Source organism: Sphaerodactylus townsendi, linkage group LG11, assembly GCF_021028975.2.
Source record: "Sphaerodactylus townsendi isolate TG3544 linkage group LG11, MPM_Stown_v2.3, whole genome shotgun sequence".
Classification (NCBI taxonomy): domain Eukaryota; kingdom Metazoa; phylum Chordata; class Lepidosauria; order Squamata; family Sphaerodactylidae; genus Sphaerodactylus; species Sphaerodactylus townsendi.
In genome coordinates, this window is record NC_059435.1 from 33,667,081 (window position 1) to 33,694,319 (window position 27,239).

The 27,239-nt window shown below is 39.9% G+C and overlaps 1 protein-coding gene across 7 annotated transcripts in view; it reads left to right on the forward strand.

Moving 5' to 3' along the window:
• Positions 1-27,239, forward strand: part of SLC4A7 (solute carrier family 4 member 7) — a 102,871-nt gene that overhangs the window by 18,266 nt on the left and 57,366 nt on the right. For 6 of the 7 annotated variants that reach the window (XM_048511642.1, XM_048511637.1, XM_048511639.1 and 3 more), the window contains exons 2-5: positions 12,390-12,471; positions 18,473-18,616; positions 25,344-25,482; positions 26,203-26,363. In XM_048511642.1, the coding sequence (XP_048367599.1) occupies positions 12,390-12,471; positions 18,473-18,616; positions 25,344-25,482; positions 26,203-26,363 (526 nt within the window). Of the gene's footprint in view, positions 1-1,062; positions 1,178-12,389; positions 12,472-18,472; positions 18,617-25,343; positions 25,483-26,202; positions 26,364-27,239 lie in introns of those variants that run through there. The other variant, XM_048511638.1, reaches the window with a different exon arrangement.

Genomic DNA, 27,239 nt, shown 5'->3' on the forward strand with positions numbered 1-27,239 from the left:
TTCCGGCATTCTGATTGGCTGCAGCCGGCATTCTGATTGGCTGCAACCGGAAACTGGCCCGTCTCCTGCGTTGTTTATATGGGAGCGGAAGCAGCGTGTTTTTTTAAAAAAGAACCGCCAATTTTATCGTTTTTTAGGAAGGCACAGGATAAGGGAAATCTCGCAGGGCGGGCCTGATTTAGGCCCGGAAGCCATGTGGAAGTCATGGCCAAACCGGGATGGTTCACTTTCTTATCCCAGGATATATTGGCCGTGGGGAAAACGCCCCAGACAGTTTTCAGGGGCAGCCATATGTACTAATTGCACAAATCTAATTTACATGTTACCAGTCCTGCACCACAGCTCTGAAAACTTGTCCGCCTAGTAAGGGCCACAGCTGGCTCACCCGCTGAAGCTGGTAAAAGGCACTTCTGACCACCACTGCCAGCTGTTTATCCAACAGGAGGCTTGCTTCCAGCAGACTTGCTTCCAAATGCTCCTGTTGCAGGAAAGTTCTTACTTTCTGTAAACAAGTATTATACCTTGCTTAAATAAGATAAATGTTCTTGCTTAAGAATGGTAAACCTTCTAGGAACAAAAATATAAGGATACACACTCCTTTCTCCTCAAATGTTTTTCATAGTTGAGAACTCCTTATAAGGATTACTAGATACTGAAACATCTCTGTTAAAGATATTTGAGAATACATTGTTTGAGATTGTTTTCATTTGGGGTTTGACTTAAACATAGTGATGAGATCTTAATATAAAAAGATGTCTTTCGTTTGGGAATTTGAGTAAAACATAGTGATGAGATCTTAAATGAAAAACATTTCAGTTTGCGGACTGTTTTTAGCTGCTGATGTGCTAAATGTTAAGTCTCAAACCACATAGTTTCAACTCCTTTTTTGGTGCGTTCTCAGTGGGAATTGAAGGCATGCCATGTTCTTCAGTTCTGCTATTGTGACCCTGTGCTGGTTGTAGTTTATTGGCTTGGAAGATTAGGTATCCTTGAATTGGCTGTAATTGGCTGTACGAGAGAGCCTTATACTGGTTTACATTGTGGGCATAGTGTTATAAAGTATTGTGTACTGGCTGATATCTCAGGACTCGTTACAGTGCAGTCTTCGTCAAGGACATTTCCCCCTGTCTTCTGCAACAGCATGGAAAGAAAACACTTAGACACCGAATTGTTACCAGTATGTAAATATGCTTTTAAAAATCTATATTATTTAAAACTGCTAGAACAAAAGTGAGAGCTCTATTACTGCTTTCTTATCATTCACACTTCTTGTAAAATACTTTGGAAGTATGATTTTTGCCAATATTATTTGCTACAAATGTTAGTGATGGTGTTTAGTAATGGAATTTGCATGTAAGTAGAAATTATTTGTGACGTTTTAACATAAATAGATATGGTTGCAGAATGTGTGTAATTAAAATGTCTTTGTACCATTAGTAGTGCTTGTTAACTAACATCTTGGCAGTAGTCAGATAGATACATGATTACAAATATAGGTCAGTGCCTTTTCTTGAAACTGCTCTAGATTCTTTTTGTAAATGTACTCCATTGAATTCATTTTCACACTCTTCTGTTCCATGGACTGCTTTCTTATGCAACTATGATAGCTCACTTGTAAAAAAAGGAAAAGTCTCTGAAACTAAATTTTGTGTCATTCAAATAACTTTTGTAGGTCATCTCCTAAGGTAACGGGACTTAGGTGCTAGCCTGAGTAGTATCCCCATGAACCCTTATGGTGCTTATCTCAATGCCATGGTGAAAAAAGATTGCTGCTTAACAGTCACCCTGCATGAACTAAAGCAAGTGGTTGGAGTTTTCTTTGTTTGGCATTTTTTTTCTGTAATCCTGAACAGAATTGTGGAAAGGGAGTCTGCAGATTTTAGATAAAACCTTTATTACTGAAGCAGTGGTTTGTGATTTTCCTGCTGCTGTCCTTACCATCATGGAATTCCTGTCAAACATAAAATTCAGATTTGTGGGGGGAGGGACTTGGAGGAAATATTATCTACTGCTTTTAATGGAGGCAAATTTGATTAACATAACTTTTATACATTAAATTTTTGTCTGAGGGCTTTAGTTCTATCTAAACATGGGATGTTTAAAACTAAGGACAGAACACTTGAAGTGGTGTTCTAGTCAAATAAGGGGGGAACTTTCTTTGATTTGAAAGAACTTCTGATTTACAAACATTGGCAGAAATTTCCTTGATTTTCTTAAGAGACTTGTTGGTCTACATTAAAATTTTACATTTCTGTTGGAAATATTGAAATTCTCTGCTGGTACTTTTTGGTTCTCCTAATTTATTTTTGGGGGGCTCTGCCATCAGCTTTACTTGTTTTTGTGTGGTGGTTCTGGAGGTCCAGATTCCAGTTTTGCCAGTTTAATCTCAGTAATTTGTGGAATTTCAGGAATCATAAAAGTTACCAAATACAAATTTCAGGAATCATTAAAAGCCCACAGGACAATAGACACTTTACATGGTGTTCTAAACATCATTTGGAGGTTGTGTAACTGCTGAAGCCTCTGCCAGGCAGGTAGAACCCTGCTGTTCTCTTTTCTTTCTCTCTAGCTACGGGGTCATGCCAGTTCACATTTTCTGTGTTCAGGTGTCTGGTTGGAGACTGGAAGTCCACAATCTAAATTCTTACACTGAGAGTAGTAACAATAAAGGTGTTTAATTTTTTAAAATTAATTTTCTGTGAATATATGGTCTAATTCTTATTTCCTCCCAGTATCCCAGCTTCCTAGACATGCCCCTAACAGTTTACTGGTAAATTAAAACAAGTTACTGAATATCTTTGAAGTATGCTTAATGTGACAGCCAATTGTTCTAAGCTCTGTTGGAAAATAGTCTTTCACTGGTCCTGCAAGTAGTGGTCAGTTAGCTTCACTGCTATTGAAGTGCAAAACAAACCAAAACCCTGAAAAACAATCATGAGCTTCCTTTGTAGTGCATCCTGTAGAAGCCAAGCAGCTCTGCAATTCATCACCTTAACTGACATCCTCCCCTCTTCCTGGATACGCCCTATGTATTTATTTTACCTTTGTTAATCAGTAAGACTGCAGGGGAGCTAGACATTTTACCTAGCAAGTAAAGATATGTGACATGATGTTGCTTCATGTTTTTTCACTCCTACAAGTGGCAGACAGTGATGTGAAGTGGGAACAGTGAAACCCCAAGCTTGATTATGTTAACTTTTATTGATGACTTAGAAAGGTTGAGAAAAATGCTAGTTTTTCCAGTTGCAGCCATGTATTTCCTGGAACATTTAGTCCCACTCTTATTTTTAGGAAAATTAGTGTTCAGAAGTGAATGTGTTGCACACAGTTATTTGAAGCAGAGTTGTTTACTGGCACAAATATTTTCGCAATATGTCATTTTCAGATACTTAAAAAAATCTTGGATTAATTTTATCATTGGCAGGGATGTAATTGATGATAATTTCTCAAGGTTAAGTTTCAGATGTTGACTGTCACTGGATTGGACTGTGGCTCTGGAATTAGTATTTCACAGCTAAAATGTACATTCAGATTTATTTTAAATAAGCCTGTAATAAGCCCTGATGAAATCAGTTATGAGTATGATCAGTGCTTGACATTATACCAGTTATATAACATGTGCATAGTGAAGAAGTTACTTTTTGATTTTGAGCTGGTTCTCCTGGAAGCTAGCGTTTCTGTTTATCTTGGCTGCTATAACAAATTCTTCATATGTAAACATTCATGACTGGACCTCTAATATACATTGCTAGGTGTCACACATACATTTTCCATAAAGTTAACCTATTTTAATAGCTCTTATTTAATGAGAATTCATTTGAGGTTGGGTCAACAGTGAAGAATTGTAACTTGTGTAAAAAGTATGATGCTTAATTTAGATGGTTAACTGGTTGTGGTGGGTTTTCCAGGCTGTGTGGCTGTGGTCTGGTAAACCCACCACAACCAGTTGAATCCGGCCGTGAAAACCTTCAACAATACATTAGATGCTTAAGTTTCTCACTTCTTCATTAGACATACTGTACCCTGATCTGTTTAGTGAGAAGAAATTAATCTGGCTGGTTAATGTGTAATTTCTGGGCTATGCTTAGACTTTTCTAAAGTCAGTATTTTGGTGGGAGGTATTTTATTATTCATTAAGAACAGTAGAGGTTTTTGCTTGTAATTTTGACGTGTTTCCTTGATTTGTGAAATGTGGAGAAAGTCCAGCATGGGCAGTTGTTCGGGTTGCCAGAGATAGTTGTGGGCATGCCTATGGGGGGACACAGCATCATGTGTAGTACTATATAACTTCTGTTTAAAAACGAAACAACCGTAGTTTCCGATGATTCTTAGAGCCACTCTCTGACACTTCCAGTAAGAACATGATGCTGCGTTTTTTTCTCTCCTGCCTCTTGGAGAGGCAGCAGGGAATGGGGAACCCCACACTTTCACTGGGGGCTTGGCCACCCTAGAAGTTGTATAGCGGTTGATTGCTAAAAGGGGACATCTAACTTCTTAGGTCAGATCTGGTCACTTCAAAGAAAGTATCAAGAGTAGAGGTAAGATGGTTGACCTTTATCTTCTACACTCTGTCAAACTTTGGTTATTTTGTTTGTTTGGCATGTTCGTCATTTCCCAATGTATACTTATCTGTGTGCATATTTGCATTTGCATGGAATGACCATTGTCTTTCTGTTAAAAATCAGTACAGATATTCAATAACAGAAAAAGTCTAAAGAAATATTGCTATTAATTTCTTTTGCTACTGACCCCCCTCCTTCCCCCCAACATATATTAAGCCTGAAAAAAATCAAATTCATAGGAAACAGAATCAAATTTTAGGAGTGTCCATAAAAGATTTTGGTAACTCCTCTGTTAATAATTGGGTGTGTATGTATTGAGTGGAAGTGTATGGGAGATAGGTGACATTCATGAATGCTAGGATGATATTTCTTGTGAGGTTTCTGTTTGCAGTCCTTATAATGTGGTCTTAAATTGATACAAATGAAACGCTCCTGCTTCTTATGCAGTTCTGTTGTTGGGAGTTGGCAGGCCATTTAGTCCTGGATCCTGGCCTCTCTCCCTTCTTTGTAAAAGAAATAGGATTAATGTAGAAGTAAATAGCTCATCTGTGACTAATCTCTTTTATCTCTCTTTCTGTGGAGGAAGTGGCTATTATCTAAAACATTTGACCTCTAATGTAACCTGCCATCAGCCTTTTTGACTTTTCATTTTATCATAACTGAAATGATATGAAAACAGGTACAGAAATGTTTTATGTTTGGTATTTAAAATCCAAATAAAATAAAATTGCACTCTGTTTACTGTGCTCAAACTACAACAGAAGTTTACCTACGCTCTAAGCTTTTATCAGTTTTATACTAGTTTAATTTCAATAGCTTCCTGATAGAATCTAGGAAATTGTAATTTTGGAAGTATATTGAAGGATCCTTCAGTTCTGATAAACTTATGCCCTTATACTGTGTTGATATAGGGCACTTTTGCATATGCAGAATAATGCACTTTCAGTGCACAGTGCACTGTGCGAAATAGCAAAATCCACTTGCAAACAATTGTGAAAGTGGATTGAAAGTGCATTATTCTGCATGACCGAAAGTGCCCATACATAAACCTTGGAACTGAACTTGTTGTGACTTAATTCTGCATTGGAATGCATTGAATTGAGTTTTGTTCCATCTGAAATGTGGAAACTTACCTATTTTGGTTCCCCATGCACTTTTTATATTATCTCTTACTGCCCCTTTCTCTGCACTTCTCATATACAGTATACATATCTGAACTGTCTATATCTTTCCAGGAAAGAAATCTTGCAGTTTATATGGAAAGCTAATTGAAACATAATTTTCAGCATTTTGTTGGGAAGAGGAAAAACTTCATTTTGTAGAGCAATAGGGAAAAATGATCTAAACTAAAATAAATGTGCAAGGATGTGGTATTGTTATGTAAAGCTAAAGCAATGGTACTGTCATATTTGGAATAATTCTGATATGAAAAGGATATCTAAAGTAAAAAAACTGAAAAAGAACAAATGAAGGAATTTCTGCCACTTGGGATTATGCATAAAGCTGATGTCCATTTTCAACTACAAAGAACAGTTTTTTTGCATAATGTATGTATGTTTTACACAAAAATATAAAATATGGTCATAGCACTAGTTTAGATGGCTTTTAAAGAAAGATTTTTGAAGTGTAGCTCTTTCAGTGGCTGTTAGCAATAATAAGTACATGTTGAAAGTCTCTGAATGCCAGTGGCTGGCAACAAGGTGGATAAGGACTTTATTCTCTGTGAGGTCAGAGATGCCGGTCTGAGTGATTGTTGGAAACAGAATAGACCTTGATGCAATCCAGCAAGACAGCTCTTCCACTATCTATATCACTGTCATCCTAAAACAGGCACACTGGTGTAATAAGAGCACTGGTGCAGCTCTGAATTTTTTTTCTCTTGTAGAAGTCCAAGAAATTATGCAATCTTTTCTGAAGCATGTTTGTCATCTTCATCTATATTGTCATTACATATGTATAGCATTCCAACTAAGTTAGATGTGTTGCATGATGGTAACTAATCGGCTGTGGAAGCAGAACTGCTCCTATTAGGATTAATTTTCTAATGAGTAAAAAAACTTGCACAGAATTGGGCTACTAAAGAAGATTATTGAGTGCATACCATCGCAGCCCATTTTGATTGCAGACTTTTGAGGCAGACGTAACAAAATGAGGTAGAATGGAAGGTGACTTTCATGATGTGTCCTGGAAAGGTGCTAGTTCAGCACTATGTATAAAAGTGATGTGCTAAAGCTCTGTTTATAGCAACAGAGACATACATTAGAGTTAGAGTTTTAGTGATAGGTCATAACTGCAAAGTTAATTTTCAAGTTGGGCTTGAATTTTGAGAAATATAATGAGGTCCCACAGTGTAGATATATGAAATGCCAATGGTTGTTAGTAGTTATTCTTGGAAAACTCCTCGCATATGTTAGGTTCATTCACATAGCAGCGTAACAGGAGGGTTTACAAGGGCATGCGTGCCTTTCTGTAATCCAGTATTTATAGACAAAGTGCTTTCACATGATAGAATTTTGAAGGCCATTTCTCTACATGCAGGCTGGCAAAGTATCCTTGTTTCCTACGTTTTAGTAAAACTATAGTCACTAAATATCCGTGTTGGCATACATGGCATTTCAACACATTTTTCAGCTGATTTGACTTCTCTAGACATTTTGTATATGGTGTACATAGCGCTGCTATGAAGTATTTTAATTCCTATAGTCTCTTGCTGCTGTAAACCTGTTTTCAGGATTTTTAATACTGTTGTATCTATGTCTGACTGTAATTTCATTTATTTTGGCTGCTTTTTTTCTTTGCAAGTATAGTATGCACAAAATATTGTTTGCAATTCTCTGAATTTCACTTGTATCTTACCCGGCAATTAGCCAGCCAAGTCTATAGCAGTACAGGGAGGCCTGTTCTCAGGCAATGCCCTACCCATCACCTCTAAAGGTGTCATAGACAGTTCAGACCAAGATGTATGCAGGGATGTGTCCCATCAGACACTTCTCTGTGTCAGGTCTTGAGTCTGGGCATTGACTAGCAGAGGAGCTGCCCTGGCTCATGACAGGAGCTTTGCCTGGAGAAGGTCCCTGTTCCCACATCAGTATGCACAGTAGACAGCTATGCCTTTCCTGCAACCCCATGTGTCACCACTTGGATCTCATTGGCCACAGCCATGGGAAAGTGGTCACAGTCCTGGAAAGGGCACACCTGTTCGCTAGCCCTCAGAGGATATTCAAGTGCCAGCCTTAACTCAATCAACTTTCCTATTCTTCCCTGACTAAATCCCATCATGCCCTTTGTGCCCCACTTCTGGAAGACCATCCAACCTTACTCTGTATTGGAATACCCCAGAGTTATCAGTCTATCAACTCTAAGTCTAATCAAAAGCTGGACTCTCCCTGGCTTTGACTCATCAAGCCACCATTCACTGTATTATTCTCTCCTGAGAACAGAAATTTGGGTAACCTTCTCATTATGTCTTCAAATTCAGTAGAGTCTGCATACAATACAAAATTTAGAACAGTTTTATCACTCCTTTTCAAGAGGACCTTGGTTGACCTGTCAGCTTTTTGTCCTTGTTCTATCTCAAAAACAGTAGGTTAATCAGACTTCTGTGGAGCTGATACACCTATTCCATGTTTAATATAGAAGTGAATTCCTGGGTGATATAAAGAAAGTCTGAAGTAGGGATGTGAAGGCGGGAAAAAAATCAGGATGGAAAAATGTCATCCCTCCCACCCATTTTCCCAAGGACTTTCTGATATTGAAAAAACACCTGGAGATTTGGGGGACTACTTAGAAGACCCTCTTAAGAATTTTTTTCTTTTCAAATGAGTTTTAAGGCAATGGTTTTTCTCACACAAAATGTGTTGCATGAAAATGTCTCAGGAGTCTTCACTTTCCCCATGGAAATACTAGAAATTTTAGGGAATCCTGAGCAAAAGGGTGTTTCACTAGGCCTTTTCCAGCTAGTCAGCTGGATTGATTGAGCATAGCATAACATCTTTGGTTTCCGGGGGGGGGAGGGGAAGGGAGGGTGGAAGATGGGGATGATGGACTTCTTTTAATTACTATCTCAGCATTTTTTAAATGTGATTAATTGGTTAGGATTTATATTTTTAATATTTAATGTTTATGGATTGTTTTATTGTTACCGGCCCAGAGCCCTTCAGGAAAGGGCGGGATATAAATCCAACAAAACAAAATTAAAAAATTAGACAACGATAAGTGGAGGTTATAGAAGGATTTATGGGAGACATCTCGTTTTCCCTTCACCCATTTTGCTGTTTTTCTTTCTTGAAAGCCCTATAGTCCTTCCCTTCTCCTGCCTGTCTCTCTTTCCTCCCCATCAGCCAACCAACTTTACCTCCCCCCTCCATTTTAAATTTCCTTTCCTTACCCCTCCTCCCTTGCATGCCACCCTCACTCCCCTCCCCTTGCATGCCACCCTCCCCCTGCCTCCCCTCCCCCTCCCAACCCACATCACATGTTTCTCACGAGACGATGCTTTACATCCATGTGCTTAGTTCTGGAGTCTATTTTCTCCATCTGTGCTGACAGCCATTCCCTGAGAAAACTCTAGCAGAGTTTTGCAGTGCTGGCTGACATGCCCAGTTGCATGATGGGGCCCCAACATGGACTTGTGTGAGGCACTTCATTTTCGGCTGTGTCCTTCTCACTATTTCCTCTATTCCTCCTCCTGACAACCTTTATACCATCACCTTTCTTTTCTTCCTTCTCTTCTTTCCACTCATTTACATGATACCTGGATATTAATGGATGACAGATCTGTCAATTTTTAAGTGCACCAGTAGCAATCAAAGGGGTAAATATGAAATGGATGATCATTCAACTAAGTGAGATGCTGAAGATATGCGATCCAATCTGCAGATGGCTTCAATATTCTTTTCAACCAGCTGTGACTATGTGGGGATCTGATTGGGATCAGGGTTGTGGCAAGATGGGTCAACACATCTCTTAACCTGTCCTCTCTGTACCATTTTGCCAAGGGCAATTTCCTCTCAGGCTGTGATTAGCTCTGGTAGGGATACATTTTTTTCTTTCCAGGAAAGTGACCTCTTCCCCCTTTCTTTCAGCAGTAACTCATGTGTATGTCTGTACGCAGACTTTCTTTTTTGATCGTTAGTGTGTTTGTGTTCAGTTTTTCCACTGTTGGCAAATCATTGTAGCATTGCATTGGCTTTTAGAAACTTTTTTTTAAAGGACTATGTCTTTATGTTGTGCTGTGCCTGCTAGGCTGAGGCAAAGGTTTGTTTTTATCTGTAAGCAGGCATAGTAGCTTGTGGGAAGAACAGAGGCGGAGGAGAAGAGGATAGGGAGAGGGTTTCTTGTTATATAAGGAGGTGTGAGAGAGATTAGAGATGATTAATGATCACGTTAGCAGATTGCTGTCACTTGGAGAGATGGTTCAGGAACTGAAATGTCTTAGTGTATTTAGCCATTCCATCATAGGAGGACCCATCCATTAATATGTAAAGTATGAAAGGGTGTTTCTGAGAAAAGAAGGAAGTTTGCTAGTGAGAAATGTAATTGCCTAAGCTGAGACAATGCCTTCTCCTATTTACCTAACATTTGGGATGATGGATCATTTTTGGCAGGAGGTACAGTGTTTGAAAACTTCATCCAAAATTGGATAAGTGGGTAATGAAAGTTACACCTAGAAATATATTTCCTAATATTCTTTTCCTTAGAAATATTCTTTTCCTAATATTCTTTTCTTAATTAAAGAACCAGACTTAGGTTTTTAAAGTAACAAAATAACTCAAGCTAATTTTTTTACATATCCTGACTAATTGTTTTCAATCATTATAATCTTTTGAACCTGTTTTTTTTTTATATCCCAATTTATCTCCAAATCTGGGGCTGTTACTTGGCTTTTGGATTTCTGGCTTCAATAATTGGTACTGCTTGTAATGTGCCTTAAAATATTTATGCCATTTCCTGAGCAATTAAAATATTTCACATCATGTCAGTTATATTAGAACAACCCTTTAAAAGGGACTAATATTAATATAATCCTCATACTGTGGAACAGGGGCATGAAATACTAATTTGACAAATACCGTAGTTGAAACTAATGATTTAGCTGAGACTTGAATTGTGAATTTCCTAGCTTATAACTGAGTCTTACCACTGAGTCTAACCAATGTAATTTTTAAAAAACCAAGCTGTCTCTCTTGTAATCATGGCTCGTCTACTCTGTTTTTATTGTGAATTAACTTTGGAAAGATAAAATGCCTACAGCTTAACTTCTAAAAAGGCAGATGTTGTCCAAAGTGCTTTTCAGTCATGATTTTGTATTGGAAGAGCATACTACATGTGAACCTCTTGACATGCATCACTGCCATTTTGTATAAGTAGAACAATGTGCATATTTTCCAGCTTCAGTATGCATAAGTGTGTACCCTCCATCCAGGTCTCCAGTCATATCTCAGCTCACAGGGGGCGCCTTTCGTGATCACATCCAGCCTGTGCTGCGCCAGTTGCATTGGCTTCCAGTGGAATTCCGAATCATTTTCAAGGTGTGGGTTTTGACCTTTAAGGCCTTACGTGGCCTGGGACCCTCGTACCTTAGAGACCGCATTACCCCATATGCCCCTACTCGGCCTCTGCGCTCAGCAGAGGCCAATTTGCTGGTGGTTCCTGGCCCCTCAATGATGCGGCTGGCCTCCACACGGGCCAGGACTTTCACAGCCCTGGCCCCGGCCTGGTGGAACACTCTTCCTCCAGCTGTCCGGGCCCTGCGGGACCTTGGTGAGTTCCGCAGGGCCTGTAAGACTGAGTTGTTCCGCCGGGCCTTTGGAGTGTCCAGTCGCTGAAATGTGCGCCCCCTCTCTCTCTATTCGATTACCACCATATGCTACCCTCTTAGAGGGGAGTCCGGCTGTTCCCTTTCCTTAGGGAGGCCTTTAATTAAATTGGGTTTTGGGGTGCCTGATATCTTTGTATTGACCGCTGCCTTTAATAGATTTTAATAGATTTTATTGGTTTAATAATTTTACTGATTGTAATGAATATTGTTGTGCACCGCCCAGAGCCCCTCGGGGATGGGGCGGTCTACAAATTCAAAAATAAATAAATAATAAATAAATAAATAAATAAATAAATATGTAACAAAGCTGAGAAATACTCAGCTTGCACAAAATGGTCAAGGGGGTATCATAGTGTGCTCTCCTGGTATGTGAAAATCCAGGAGTGTAAAGTTTTAAACGGATTTATAGTTCCATGGACACTGTTGAATGAGGGATACCAAAATGTATTTTTTTTTAATTTGCTCACAATACTGTTTCTGTCCATACATAAAATGCCCATTTTAAGGCCAATATGAATATGCTGTTGAAGATATGGACATACTGAACTGTATTGTCAGTGCAATCATTGGCAAAGAAGAGCGATGGTGGAAGTTGCTCCAGATTCCTTCCTTTCCTCAGGCTTCTTCCCCCAACTTAAGTAGTTCTTCTGTTGGAGAAAGAGCTCGTTAAGTTTGAGGAAGTCTCCTTAGGCTGGAACAGGGGTCTGCAACCCGCGGCTCCGGAGCTGCTTGCAGCTCTTTCAGCCTTATACTGCGACTCCGCGTGGCCTGGAGGTTGGAGGGTAGCATGGGCGTGTCCCTCCAGGAAAGGTGAGTGGAGGGGCCAAACTGGAGGCAGCACCATGTGGAGCTGCCTCTCTGGCTTGGTAGATCTTCGGGGCCATGGAAAAGAAGAAAATGTTGAGTAAAAGATTGGTTGGTGTAAAATAACTAAATTTCACATGCCAGAATGTGTACATGAAGTATATTCTTGACATCATGGGAAAACATCGTGTATCTTTTTCTAGGGTCATGATGAAGAAGCTGTTGTAGATACGGGTAAAATCAGCTCCACCATCAATACAAATTTTGAGAAAGAAGAACTAGAAAGTAAGTATCTTACAACTTTAATCAACAATATTTGTTTTATGAAACCAAAATTATAACCCATAAATCAAAATTTGCAGCTCATTCTTGGGTTCTCGTCAGTTGAATGCAGCGTGCACTTCTTTTTAACATTGTGATGTGACATCACCCCATGGGTCAGCAATGACATGGTGCTTACACAGGAGACTACCTATCTTTCAAATTGTCACTTAGTGGTCAAAATGGCAGATACTTTTTTGTTGAGCGGTCAGATTGGCATGTTCCTAAGATTGGTGGAGTTAGTTCAGACTGATTTAAAGAAGGGTGCTTGGCTGAGACTGTGTGTGCTGTAGTTAAGATAAACCAGATTTGAACCCTTGACCTGCTTATGTACACGCTATTTCTAGTAAGTTGCTTAATGTAGTTTTTGTAAAGTGACTAACAATGCATGATCCTTGTTCCTTAAAATAATAGTAGCTGTTTGTGAAAGAAGAAACTACTTCATTGGTTAGAACTATTGAAAATTTAGTTCATCTCCATCTCCAATGCCTTGCATGGTGACATGGGTGAAAACTGCCAGCATTGCAAGTATAATCTTTACCAGTGATAGCGAACCTTTTCGAGACTGAGTGCCCAAATTGTAACCCAAAACCCACTTATTTATCGCAAAGTGCCAACACGGCAATTTAACCTGAATACTGAGGTTTTAAAAACAGTTGGCTCCGAGGCGTGCGTTACTCAGGAGTAAGCTTGGTGGTAGTCAGTGGCTTTGCTTTGAAGCAACTGTGCAACTCTTCGAATGGGTGAATCACGACCCTAGGAGGGTTTACTCAGAAGCAAGCCCCATTGCCAGCAACCGACCTTACTCCCAGGTAAAGGATTGTGTTTTAGTTTTCGCAAGAAAATCAGTGGGGCTTAACAGGGTTACCTACACTGCTTCCCCAAAACTAGGTATTAGGTTTAATGCTAATAATCAAGCCCAGTGGCCCAGGCCAGCCCAGATGTGTGTGTGTGTGTGCATGTGGGGGAGATTTTCCCCCACTTGACGAACTCTGTGCGTGCCCACAGAGAGCGCTCTGAGTGCCACCTCTGGCACCTGTATCATAGGTTCGCTATCACTGCTATATACAGAAGTGTGTTGCTGATCTCACTTTCCACAAAATACTTAGGAGAAAACAAAGACAGCATTAAAAAAAATTAGCAGGTCTGCCAGCTCCTATTACACAATTTGGATCTAGATAGACTCTTCAAAAAGATTACTTGTGCTGTGTTTTATTAATTCATAATTTCAAGGTAATTCCAGAGGAGTAATCTTGAGAAAGGCTTTTTCTCACTTACCTTGCGCCTATATTTTCCTTTGCCAGGTATAAATAGTGCCTGAATGTAATGGTTCTCCCACTGAGGCACAAGGGCATCTTGTGTTGATGATTCCCATCCCTTGATTTAGGGGGGCAGGTTTAAATTTGTTACTTCCTGTTTCCATCTTGGGAATCTCCCACTTTCATTTTCTTTCCTGCCTCATACAGGGAAGGCAACTACATTAGTAGGCTCTATTGCTTTCTTCAGTTTTTTTCTCCTCTTTCGTTGATTTCTGTGCTATTTTTATATTCCATTTTGTCTTCCTTTTGCTCTATACCGTTGCAGTATGCACAGTGAAGCAGATAGGTGTTAGGGGAGGAGATCTTGCTCACTGCTGCCATTAGCAGAGCAGATTGATTTCTGCCAAAAATGCAGTGTGGACATCCAGAGGATGGATTCCTCTCGGAGCGTGAACTGGAAGCCTCCTTAACAGCTGCCGCACAGGAAGATCATGGCAGAGACACTAGAGCTTCCCTGGGAGCCAGTATTCTGACCCACCCAGCGGCTGGAAGTGGACCATCAGAGAAGTGCAATAGAAACAGGTGCTTCTACCCCCCGTCGTCGGTGGAGACAGCCGCCATTTTATGGGTAGGATACATTAGCCCTGTTCCTGTCTGACACCCACAGAACCCTGCTTTAAAAATACCTCTGATCACTGGGCTCATATTAGCTTTGAGGGAAGGTAGGCTCCGAACAACTTCTCTCTGAGGAACAAGAGCAATCAAGCCTCCACTACTACCCACTTGTCCTCTCAGAAACTCATAGACTTAATGAAACATACAGTGAGGGTGGAAATGGAGGTTTGCCACCGAACGCAGGGCTACAGCTCTAGAGCTACTTCTCCTTCCTCCTATGCCTCTCGTTCCACCCTCTGCTCACATTGATCTCTGTTTAGAGCCTCTAGGGATGGCAGATGGTCTAGCAGGTCTCAACAGCAGTCCTTTCAGAGAAGATTGTCTTACAGTTTTTCCTCAGACATCACAGACTGGGACAACAAGCCAGCCAAATCATTACTATTCCCAGCCACCAGTGGGGGCAGTCTTCTTTTGTTTCAAGAGGCCTCGCTTCATTATCAAGCAGATACATGGATGCTGGAAGTGGTCTCAAAGGGGTATTCCCTGGAGTTCACTTGCTTGCCACTTCAGAGAACAATTATCTCCTCACTGAGCAGACAGCAGGACAAGGCACTGTGCATGAGGGCAGTGATCAAGCATCTGCTGGAAATCAGATCCATAGAACCCGTTCTGGCCTCAGAGAAATTTCAGGGAGTTTATTCTTACTTCTTCCTCATTCCCAAGAGAAACCAAATTGGAGGGCAATTTTGGATGTGTAATTTCTCAACTGATGTATCAGGCACCAAAGAGGCTTGGAGATGTTCTAAACTTGTTGGACCTCATTAAGGCCTATCTACGTGTCCCTATATTTCAGGGTCACAGAAGATTTCTCCGGTTTGCTGTGGAAGATCAACACTTTCAGTTCAGGATCCTGACCTTCAGGCTTATGCTCTTCCTATATGTTGTGGTTTCCTTTATGTTGTACACCGCCCAGAGCCCTCCGGGGGTGGGTGGTTTATAAAACGAATAATAATAATAATAATAATAATGATGATGATGATGATGATGATGATGATGATGATGATGATGATGATGATGATGATGATGATGATGATGATGATGTAGATGCTTGGGAAGTGTCCGACGTGTGATGTAACGTGTGACGTGTGATGTAATACAAAATCCAGCATATTGATCTTGCTTGCTGTGTGTAACTGTTTTGTATCAATAATAATAATAATAATAATAATAATAATAATAATAATAATAATAATAATAATAATAATAATAGGTGCTAGACGTACCTTAAAGGCCTGTATTCTCAGATCTCAATAAAGTAGGAAGAAAGAGTTTCTCTTTGTTGACATAAGCCCTCCAAATGTAGAGAAACTCATTTCCAAGGCAGCCATGCTCAAATCTTAATGCATGCATGCAAGGCTCAGGACCTGGAACTCCATCTGGAGTTCAGCCACAAATGCAGTCCTAGCCAAACAGTTGGTAAAGAGTGACACACTGGTATATCAGCCAATATATGTGGTAATAGGGCTTATCTGCCGTCTTAAGCCTGTGGGTTTGGGATTGCACTGTTTGGTTTTTTACAGCTGCCTTCTTTCCTTTATAAACTGTGGCTGTATTTTGCTTCTTACTATTAGAACATTAGATTTCTGTTGACCTACATTTAATTTGCACTTAAAGGCATACTTTGTGTCAGACTGCTGGCATATTGCAGCTGCCGATTTAATTGGTGAGTGAGCTTTCTTATGTGTCCCACCCTTCCATAATTGAAGCTTGCTAAAAGTTTAGAATGATGTGCTTTGATTTTCAAGAGTACCCTTTTTGTGTGTTCCCAAAGCCTTGGCTTGTATAATTTATTAATTGAGCTGCCCACTGGCCATGACAATACATTTGGTCATGGCAAGTTCTCTAAGGGACACAGCAGATATTACATTGAATTCTGTATTATTCCACTGCCCCTTTTAAGGGGTAAAAAGTCAACTGAAAGCATCATCAGACTCCGTCTGAGCAAAGAAAGTGTGGTTTAGAATGTCCTTCTGATAATTTAAAAGCTCAGAAGAGAAACCCTCCACTTGCTTTTTCCCATTCATAGGTGGGAGCAGATAAATGGCAGGAAAAGAAAGATTAAGCTGTCTGCCGCCACTCCTCAAAGCCTCTGGGGCTGCTTATCAGTTACCCCAAGCATGGGGAGGGGAGATGCTACTGTTTTCATTGCTGTCATTGCCTAGTTTGGTTTCTTTGCAGGTCATTAGTTATGTTGGAATTAGCTGTTCTTTAATTGAAATGATTTCTGAAAGCCAGCACATGAACTTTCTTTCCAAGTTATCAGCATTCTTGTATTGATAAAAAAGTATTGTTACATGGAAATAATTTGGATTTTCAGTTTTATGCTGTGCCCAACTATGAAAAGTGACTTCAAGCCAATGACTTCACCTGTATAGTAATCTCTACTGCCTCAAAGTTCTGGATATGTTACTATGATATTCTCAGATAGCAGATTTAAGGGGTGATTTTTTCCTCACTAATTACTCCCCTTTGGGTAATCAGTTTCTCTTGTATAGTGTGGCACTTTATTTTAATTCAGTGCTGCAAATCAGTGACATACTCTGCAGCAGATTTATCTGCATTATGAATTGTAATCCCCAAAGGAATTTTCTGTTTGTTGGGAAATTACACAGAATTAGGAGTGGTTGTATGCCTTCAACAGCATTCTGCTATTATGTGGCTTGAAATCTCTGTTTGTCATAGAATCAAAATAATTTGTTTGACGTTTTGACTGTAGAATTTGTTGTGTCATGTCATTATTACATACACTAAAAACCTGACAAAATGGTTGTTAACAGCAGTTTAATTTGTTTGCTTTAATCAAGAAATATAGCGCTGCTTGTTAATAACATTTGCACCTCTTTTAAAGGATATTTTTAATGTATCCTCTTTCTAAGTTTAAAAATATTGCAAAAGTCTTATTGTCTCTATTTCAGTGAAAACCTACAGCAGCGTAACTGGATGAGCAGGTGTCCAGATATCATTAGCAGTAGTTTCAGCAAGATTTCAGTTTTTTAGGTTACAAAAGAGCAAAAAGTAACCTTCTGTATGGTGGAAAATGTGTGTTAATCCTCAGGTAGTACACTCTGAGTGGCTTTTCTGTTCTGCAGGGGTGACCTTGCAGTATATATATATATATATATTCAAAACCAAGAAAATTCTGAAGGCAAAGAATCTTTGGTTTCACATGAATTGCATTGCTTTTAAATGCACTCATGCTCCAAAAAGTTGGAATTACAAATTAAGGAGCCCCCTTAATGTCGATTCTGTATGAGCATTTTCTACAATCACTCTCCTTGTGCTGACTTACAACTTGGCCTCCGTGGTTCTTACATTTTAACTTGCCCTTTTAGCCCCAAGCCTCTTCTGTGTAGGATGGAGCTAGAACTGAAGTTAAAGTCTTTGCCTTTACAAGACAGTCTTTTAAATGTTGAAACTTTTATGCATTTTAAGATGCATAGTACTATCTTGTTTAATCAAAAATATTAATATATCCTATATAGATGCACTGCTGTGTAAGCTATCAGCAAACACACAATACATATAAAATGGCAATCCAGGTACAGATAGGACCAATATACCCCTCCCATGACAGATCCCTCATTTTTTTATCTGATCCAAATGACAGCATGTAGAAAATAAGTGCATGATCAGGGTTCACCTAGAAAGCCAGTATTGACTAGTGCAGGATTCTGCAACCTGCAGCTCTCCAGATGTTCATGGACTACAAATCCCATCAGCCCCTGCCAGCACATCCTTGAACATCTGAAGAGCTGCAGGTTGCAGATCCCTGGACTAGTGGGTAATAGTATTAAATTAGAAACTGGGAATCCCTGGTTCAAATCCTCACTTTACTGTGAAGCTTGTTGGGTGATTTTGGGTCAGCCAATAATGCATGAATTTTTGTCCTAGAAAATCACCAAATATTTGTGTAATCAAATGTTGAAGGTTGGTATGACTTTCAGAGTACAGTGACTTAAACCATGACCCCTCCTCACTTACAGAATTGGATTCATTTTTGTAGCCTAATATGTTGTGTACCTTATTCGTAGGTCACAGAGCTGTGTATATTGGTGTGCATGTCCCCTTTGGGAAGCAAGGTCGACGGCGTCACAGGCACCGTGGGCATAAACATCATAGAAGAAGAAAAGAAAAGGAAAGTGATAGAGAAGATGGGCGAGAATCTCCATCTTATGGTAAGAATTTTTATTAGTTTTTTAAACAGAATTTTACCTTAAGAGACAATAGTGGGGGGAAAAACAGCTACTGTTTCTCATTGCAATTTTAGTTGAAAATGTAGTAGGATTCTATAGACATATCTTTTGTTTCCAAGGTTTGTGTTAGTGCTCTGTTGGTGCAATGTACAGTAAGTGCATTATACCTCATAAGATCTACTGGTGTAGCATGGTGAGTCTTTTAGAGCAGGTAGACTCTAATCTGGAGAACTGGATTTGTTTCCTCATCCTCCATGTGAGCAGCAGACTCTAATTTGGTGAACTGGAATTGTTTTCCTGCTCCTACACATGAAGGCTGCTGCTTGAGCTATTCACAGTTCTTTCAGAACTTTCTCAGCCCTATCTACTTCACAAGATGTCTGTTGTGGGAAGAGGAAGGGACGGAGTTTCTAAGCCACTTTGACACTTCTTACAGGAGAGAAAAATGGGGTATAAATAGAAACTCTCCTCCTCCTCCTGCTCTTATATTGAATCATTTAGGTTATCATTAGTCAGTTGCCACTCAAATATGTGTTGTTTTTTACTCCAAACTTTTTTTAAATCCAAACTTTTTTTACTACCTTACTTCACAGAACTGCACAGTCAAAGTACAAATTGAAGACTTTTACAGCCCAATGCAAAAGAACTACTTACAACTGTAATATAGGTAGTTATAGAGCCCTCTGACCCAGCTGTACATTTTGTACACATTCTCTTATACCTTTCTGTTGGTTTACTGCCACCACCTAGGATTTTTTGAATTTGTAAAATAGATTGTCCCGGGTCAATCTGTATATCACTTTTTGAACATTAGGCTACGTGCAGGATTTCTCACTCTTCTCAGGTAGCTATGGCTGAGTGTTTAAAGCTGCTTGTGGAGAAGATAATCCAGCAAGTGTCTCAGAGTCATAAGTACAAATTGTAAAATTTTATTTCTGTGCACACGTAAAGCAGTTATTGTGTGCACACATTTCTGTGCACACGTAAAGCAGTTATTTCACATACAAAGCAGATAATCCTTTCCCCCAGCGTGTGATTTGGCAAAAGGGGACAAAAAGCTTGCTTCTTTGGAATCTATATTTTCATTCTGTGGTCAGGGAGCTCCCTTTTTGGGCCAATCAAAGCATAGTGAGTCCATCTGAAACGCAAGCCAAAGGAGGTTTTACCTAACAAATCCTTGGGTCCTAGTGTGAGTCAAACGTGGTCTGACAGTGATTTGGTGGGTAAGCAGTGAGGGGGAGATACAGGCTTGGGAAATTATTCAGTGATCCCCATTGGGTTGACCTACCTCTAAGTAGTGGAAATTTATGGTTTTGCTGTAAACTTGGAATAGGAGAGGCTTATTTCTTTCATGAGACATTGAAGTCTGCTGATCACAACCACCTAAAATAATTTAGCATGCCAAACAATCCTTACCTAACTACTCAAACTTTCATTCCATTTCATTCCTAAATAAAATGGCTTTATATCTTTGTGGAAAATAGGAAGGGTTGGCATTGGTTCTGGCACAGTTACTGCTCTAGGAATATACAAGGGGAGCTCGCCCTGTGTCATCAGTATCAAGTCCAAAGGTGCGGACAATTACATGAGGCTAAGATGTTAAACAACATTGTCAAGAGGATCAATCACGTGGAAAACCTACACATCAGTTCTGAGGGACAGATTTTATCTGCCTATTGGTAGCTCCCTGATTTGCATGAAAAAGAAACCCACACCATTTGATTGCTGCTTTTACACTCTCTCTCCAAATGATGCAACAAGTTAGAATGTATCAAATGCTGCTTTCAGGTCCAACAGAATTAAAAATATTATCTCTATCCATATGCATACCAGATGCAACTAAAGGTGTCTTGGTCCTGAATCTGGACCTGAAATCTGTAATTCTTTTGGAGTTGTTCTAAGAATATAAGAACCATCTGCTGGATCTGACCAGTGGTCAATCCAGTGGTCCACCTACTGAAACAGAATACTGTTTCACAGAGTAAGCTAGTGGTTCTGGAGGACCAGTACACAGGGAACAGAGACCTTTCTTAGGCCCTTTCCGCACGGGCGGTTAATGGCGCCCTGGGGACGGCAGAAACGCCGTCCCCAGGAAGCCATTCGCACAGGGGGCGCAGCTGCTTCGCAGCCGCGCTGCCCTCGCGCCGCCCGACCGGTACGAAGCCACCGTTTTCTGGCCTCGCTCGGGGAGCGAGGTTTCCGGAAAACGGCGGCTTGGAGCCACTGCCGTGTACGGCAGCGGCTCCAAGGCGCCTTCCCCCCCTCCCACCCTGCACTTACCTTGTCCCCGGCCACTTATGGACCTCTCCGCCATGATAATGTCTAATTCCCTTCATCTGTGCCACTTGAGCTCATGACCATCACTATTTCATGACAACACCAGATATCCTGCAAGAGCCAAACGGCATATCAATCCCTGATCGACTGGTCTCACTCAAAGAGAGTCTGGCTAAATGTAAAAGTTACATCTCAAGGGGAAGGGACCCAATGGAAAAGCAGATCGAGACGCTACCAGTAAAGGGAAAAAGGATTCCTGCAAGTGCATGCGATGGAGACTATACATCAACCAGATCTGGAGAAGCATGGGAAGCTGACAATGCAACGGAGACCAAAGGGCAAGTAGTTCCAGGAGAGGACCTGCAGATAAGATCGGAGCAGCCCCTGATGCTAAGCCCCTCAAAGGAACAACTCCTTGTAGCCAGTTAGAAACCACGCATAATCCTGAATTGATCTGGACTCTCGAGGGAGCTTCAATGCAAGAAGCATAGTTGCAAAGGGTCCCTGGAAAAAACACACATTGACAATTATTCAGTATCCAAGTGTACTGCACCAAACGCAACCATCCAAATAGAAGATTATGAGATCAACAAACACTCCACAAGAGTAATTGGCCAAATAATGACTAGACCTTCGGAAGGCATATCCTGGGCACAAGAACTCATGGAGTGCGCAGCATTGGAAGACCGTATATTAGAACCAGATTTTGAGCTGGTACCCAATGATCCGACCCCTCAGACGGCAGCAAAGAACAACCGCACTGAGGGGAGGGATTCTCGCAATGGGTGTGTATTTCTTGATAGTATCCACCACTTCTCCATCCGTGCATGAATCATGTCTATCATGTCATCCTTTAGCTATCATTTTTCTAGACTGAAAAAGTCCCAGACTCTTTTGCCTTTCCTTACATGTACTGGAACACATTAATCATTTTGGTTGCCCTCTTCTGTTCTTATAAAGAGAATGCAGGGGTTTTTTACAGATGTTTATTTGGTTGCCTGCTTGGTTTTGGTTTAAACAAAAAGTATACATGAAGTGAAACTGTAATCCTGTGCCCACTTTTGGTAAATCCTATTGAAAAGAGTAGGATTTACCTATGAGGAGACATGTATTGGATAGTATAGCATTCAGCAATGCAAAATTAATAAGGAGAGGGAGCTGTGTATGTGAACTGGAGGGAAGAGCCTGAGATTTGTAATGGAAATATCATGTTACCCCATATAAAACTTAGTTTAAACACTTCTGGGGATTCAGAGTAAGAATTTCAGTCGAACAAGGAAGCTGAAGTTTTGGATTAAAAAAACTCAACAGCATTAGGAGCTCTTGTAGGAATTCTTGGCTTTATCTCATTCCTATATTGACAACCTGCCTTTATAACAGAAGCTCATTTTTCAGTTTTCCCTTGAGGAGGATTGTATTCAGTGAAATCCTTGACTACTGATCTGACCGTGGTCTTGAAAAGATACTGTCCAAATTTATGTACCCTCTTTGAACTATCCAAATAGAATGCAACAGCAGTGGAAAGTTTTGTTGGAAAGGTCTTGGCTAATGGGTTGGTTATCAGTCAGTCTGAAATGCAAGAACACCACTGTCAGAATGTTTGAGTCTAAGTTATTTGAAACTATATTTAGAAATCTTGATACAAGAACCAGAATGTTTTTGTCTCCCTCTTTCTACTTAAGTTATGGTAGCATCCTCTGGCTTAAATTTATTTCTTGCTTATTATGTTTTTGGAGTCCCATAAAGCTTGGAAGCATAGGCTTACTGTACTGAGATGATGGGAAAAGGCACAGCTAGAAGATATATTTCCTGTTTTATCTTGTGGAATGATGAGTTAGGTTTTCTTGTATTTGTAGGCATAGCAGCCTGCCTTTGTTCAGGGACACTCTGCATATTGGTAACACACAATCTGGATTGCCAGGGCCCTTTTTGCACATATCCTGTGGAGTCCCTTGATAAGGATTTTCTTTGATGTTTATATAACTGTGAAGTATGAATGTGTGTAACCCCTACGTGCATTTGTTGAATGTACATGAAACTCTTGCCTTGAATGGCAGCTACATTTTTCCAGGATTCCTGATTGGGGAGAGGCTGTAAACCAGCTGGAATGCATGTTGTTGGTGACAGGGCCTACAAAATTCACATTTCTCCTTCTTCCCCCCTTTTCCTCATTTGTGCCCGCTTGTCACCATTGTGTAATCTGAACAGGCCTCAACAGGTTACTTAGGCTTCATACTTTTCATTCTGAAAAACCAGTGTCATGAAACACAGTTGAAGCTTTTGAAATCTCTGTAATTCTTCATCTGCCTAAATTTATTTGTGTACACATACTTCTGATACAAGTAAGACATTTGTGAGTTTCATTGAACTATGGGACTATTGTGTTTTATGTGTGGGCAATGTAGTGTTGCCCACCTAGAATCATTGGGATGTGAGCAGGGGCATACCTAGGCATACTGGAGCCCGGGGACAAAACCTGAGTTTGATGCCCCCTCCCCCCAGCATATGAGTGGCCACCCTCCCCCACCATGACCAAACAATGATTTTTTGCACCAGCTCACAAAACACCTCCCACTCCCAGCAAAACATACATGGCTCTCTCCTCACCAACTCTTTTCCTAATTTCCTAATCACAACAACCCTATGAGGTAGGTTGTTAGCCTGAGAAACAGCTCCAAGCCAGTGTAAGTGGGTATTAAGCACGTAAATCTCTCACAAATCACCCCCAGCAAAACATTTACCAAACAAATGTCAGCATCATCTCTCACAAAACACCTCCAGTGGAATCCACCCCCAAACAGCATCACTTTCAATGGTGTTTAAACTAGGGAGCTCAGATTCTTCTTTTAAATCCACCTTAAAGGGAGAATCTGGGGTCCCCGGTTAAAACAAAATTGAAAGTGATGCTGTTTGGGAGTGGATTCTTCCCCACCCTGAAGCAACATCACTTTTGAGGGTTGGAGATTCAGATGAAACAAATACCAGATTCGGCCGCAATCTGGGCAAATTTGGGCACATTCGGACAAAAAGTGTCCGATTATGTCCTGCCCAAATATGAACAAAAGCAAATGCAAGATATTTGGGCTTTTGGGGGGTATTTGTGGTGTTTTTTTGGCCTGCAGAGAGTGAATTTTCAAAGCTAGTGGCACCATGATTTCAGGTCATCATCCAGAGACTGTCCTGATGATACCACCCAAGTTTGGTGATGTTTGGTTCAGGGGCAGCAATGTTATGGACGCCCAAATGGAATGCCCCCATCCCCATTGTTTTCAATGGGAGCTAACAGGAGATGGGGACTACCCATTTGAGGGACCATAACTTTGGTTCTCCTGAACCTAACTTCACCAAACTTGGGTGGCGTCATAAGAATAGTTACCAGTTTGCCTGGGATGGCTGAATGCTGTGGGCATCAGGTTCACCTTCAACTCGGTGCCCACAGCATTTTCCTCTTCCACACACATTTTAGCAAATTTGGCCTACCCTACCTCCCAAAGTAAATACAGACAAACCACTTTTATACTCTGAGGGCTGACACACTTGTCCTAAGACAGCAATGCATTTTAAATCTTTATAACAAAAATTAATGTGTTAACATACATACAAGAGTACTCCTTGAAACTCTAAACAAAATAATGCTATCAGCTTACAATATAAATAATACAAATAATACAATAATACGATAATACAAATAATACAATAATACAAATAAATAATACAAATATTATAAATATTGTAAATTATCTATCATTGTTTTACTTCCAAAGTGTCTGCTGTGGGAAGATGAAGGGAAGAAGTTTGAAAGCTGCTTTGACAAAGGCAGGGTATAAATCCATACTCCTCTTCTTCTTGGATGCTGACCCATGTGTTTATGATCACTTATTTAGCATGTGGATACTATTGACTGAAATAGCTTTACATGGGATTTGTGTGGCTAAACAAGACACAGTAGAAAAGAGCAAGAGATCATTAGCACCTTAAAGACTAACAAAATTCCTGACTTTAAGGCCCTACTGAACTCTTGCTCTTTCCTACTACTACAGACAAATACATCTACCCATCATGATCTATGCACAAGAAATAGATCAAAAATCTAGAATAATTTTTCCATCAAGTTGGTTTTTTCCAGCTGTGATTAGATATCTGATAACTAATTAACAGAATAGGTTTTGGGTGGGAGAGATTAAATAAACCACCTATGTTTTTATCAGATGTTAGTTTTATTTATTTCTTAACTTGTGAATTGCCACTTGGCATGGTTAGTAGTAGTTTTATTTATTTATTTTTATTTATTTATTAAACTTTTATACCGCCCCATCCTCTAGGGGCTCTAGGGGCTCTATTTTGTGTGATAGTTGTCAGTGTGGTAGTATGGAGAGGAAGTTTGACCATTTGGACTTTTTAATTAACAATATCTCTGAACAATTTTATCAAGACACGCCATCGCAGAGGGTACACTTTATCCTGGGTACTGAGGATGACGATGAAGAACACATCCCCCATGATCTGTTCACAGAAATGGATGAACTTTGTTTTAGAGAAGGGGAAGAATATGAATGGAAAGAAACTGCCAGGTAATTTTTGGGTAGTTCATATTAACTTCAGGGTTTTGATACATTGAACTTTTATACATTAACCTGAAGGCCTGTTTAGTGTTCCTGTAGCTCAGTTCTAATGAACAGCTTTGTTGTAGTTCTGTAAACAATTATACCAATTGATTGTTGTGGGTTTTCCGGGTTGCATAGTAGAGGTCTGGTAGATCTTGTTCCTAATGTGTCGCCTGCATCTGTGGCTGGCATCTTCAGAGGTGTATCACAGAGGGAAGTCTGTTATACATTGTGTCCAGACTTCTCTTATAACAGACTTCTCTCTGTGATACACTTCTGAAGATGCCAGCCACAGATGCAGGCGACACATTAGGAACAAAATCCATCAGATCATGGCCACGCAGCCCAGAAAACCCACAACAACCAATTGAATCCGGCTGTGAAAGCCTTTGGCAATTATACCAATGGTCATAATATGTTTTTTACTATATGTAGCTTTTTTACTATACTATACGTAGCTTTTTACTATGTATTTATCATATGTAGCTATAGTAGGAGAAACTGAAGACATGGTTCAAAAAATGAAAGAATCTTCGTTTTTTAATCATAGAAGAAACAAGCTTAACAGAGAAAACTGTCCTTCTGAGAAATAATTCCAATGTATGTATGGAAATAACTATAGATGATATACATAGCAATGTGCAAAAATTATTTATTGTGTATATATATTGTTTGTCTTCATTTCAGATGGCTGAAATTTGAAGAAGATGTTGAAGATGGTGGTGATAGGTGGAGCAAACCCTATGTGGCCACTCTGTCTCTCCATAGCCTATTCGAATTGAGGAGCTGTATTCTAAATGGGACAGTCATGTTGGACATGAGAGCCAATACACTGGATGAAATAGCAGGTTGCAGCACATTTTCAGTTTTTTTTAAAGAAACGTTATTCTTACAAACCTAGGAATAATTTTTCATTGTTTTATGTAAGAAGGAAACATGTTGAAGGGAGCAAAGTGTTCATATTTATATCCTTGACAAAATTTATCTCTGTCTCTCTCAAGCTTTCATTCTGCAGATTTTGTCAAGTGTGGAGACCTGGTGACTTAATGGTCTTTTTCATTACTGAAGGTTGGAACTGCTACCAAGTTGCAGATATGATTTTTTGTAGCCTTCTCACGTTTCTAGCAGTTACAGTAAAAAAAGAGAACAAAAGCGAACAGCATTCAGTTACATACGTTCAGTCCCAATCTGGGACACTCTTATTACAGGGGCCATCTTTCCTGGCATGAACCCGTATGTTAGCTGCATTCTACCTGAAAACATCTGTTCACTGTCCTGTCCCTCAGAAATTTAGGTTAGTTTTGGTCCATTCTTTAACTTTTTTCAACAATAGCTGCAACTTTGGGGATAGATTTATCTCTTGAGAAGTCTTTTGGAAAGCTTCTAAAAACATGTTGTTCAAAATGGCATTTACTTGATTTTTGGCTAATTTCTCCCTGCAGTGTGCCTCGCCCCCCAAAAAGTTTACCAGTTCTAATCCCACCTAGCTTTTGTGAAAAATGGTTGATCTTGCTAGAGACATTTATTTGTTTGGGAAATAAAGCTTATTAAAGGTATACTTTATTGTCACTGTATTTTGCCAAGGGCCCTCTAAACCACTGTTAACCTTCTGGTAACATATTTTTGCATTTGGGGTTGATATGTAAGCAAGAATGTATATCTTTGCAGGTAGCCATTTTTATTTAGAAGATAGATCGTATTGCTGTAGAACTCCCAACTGTCTA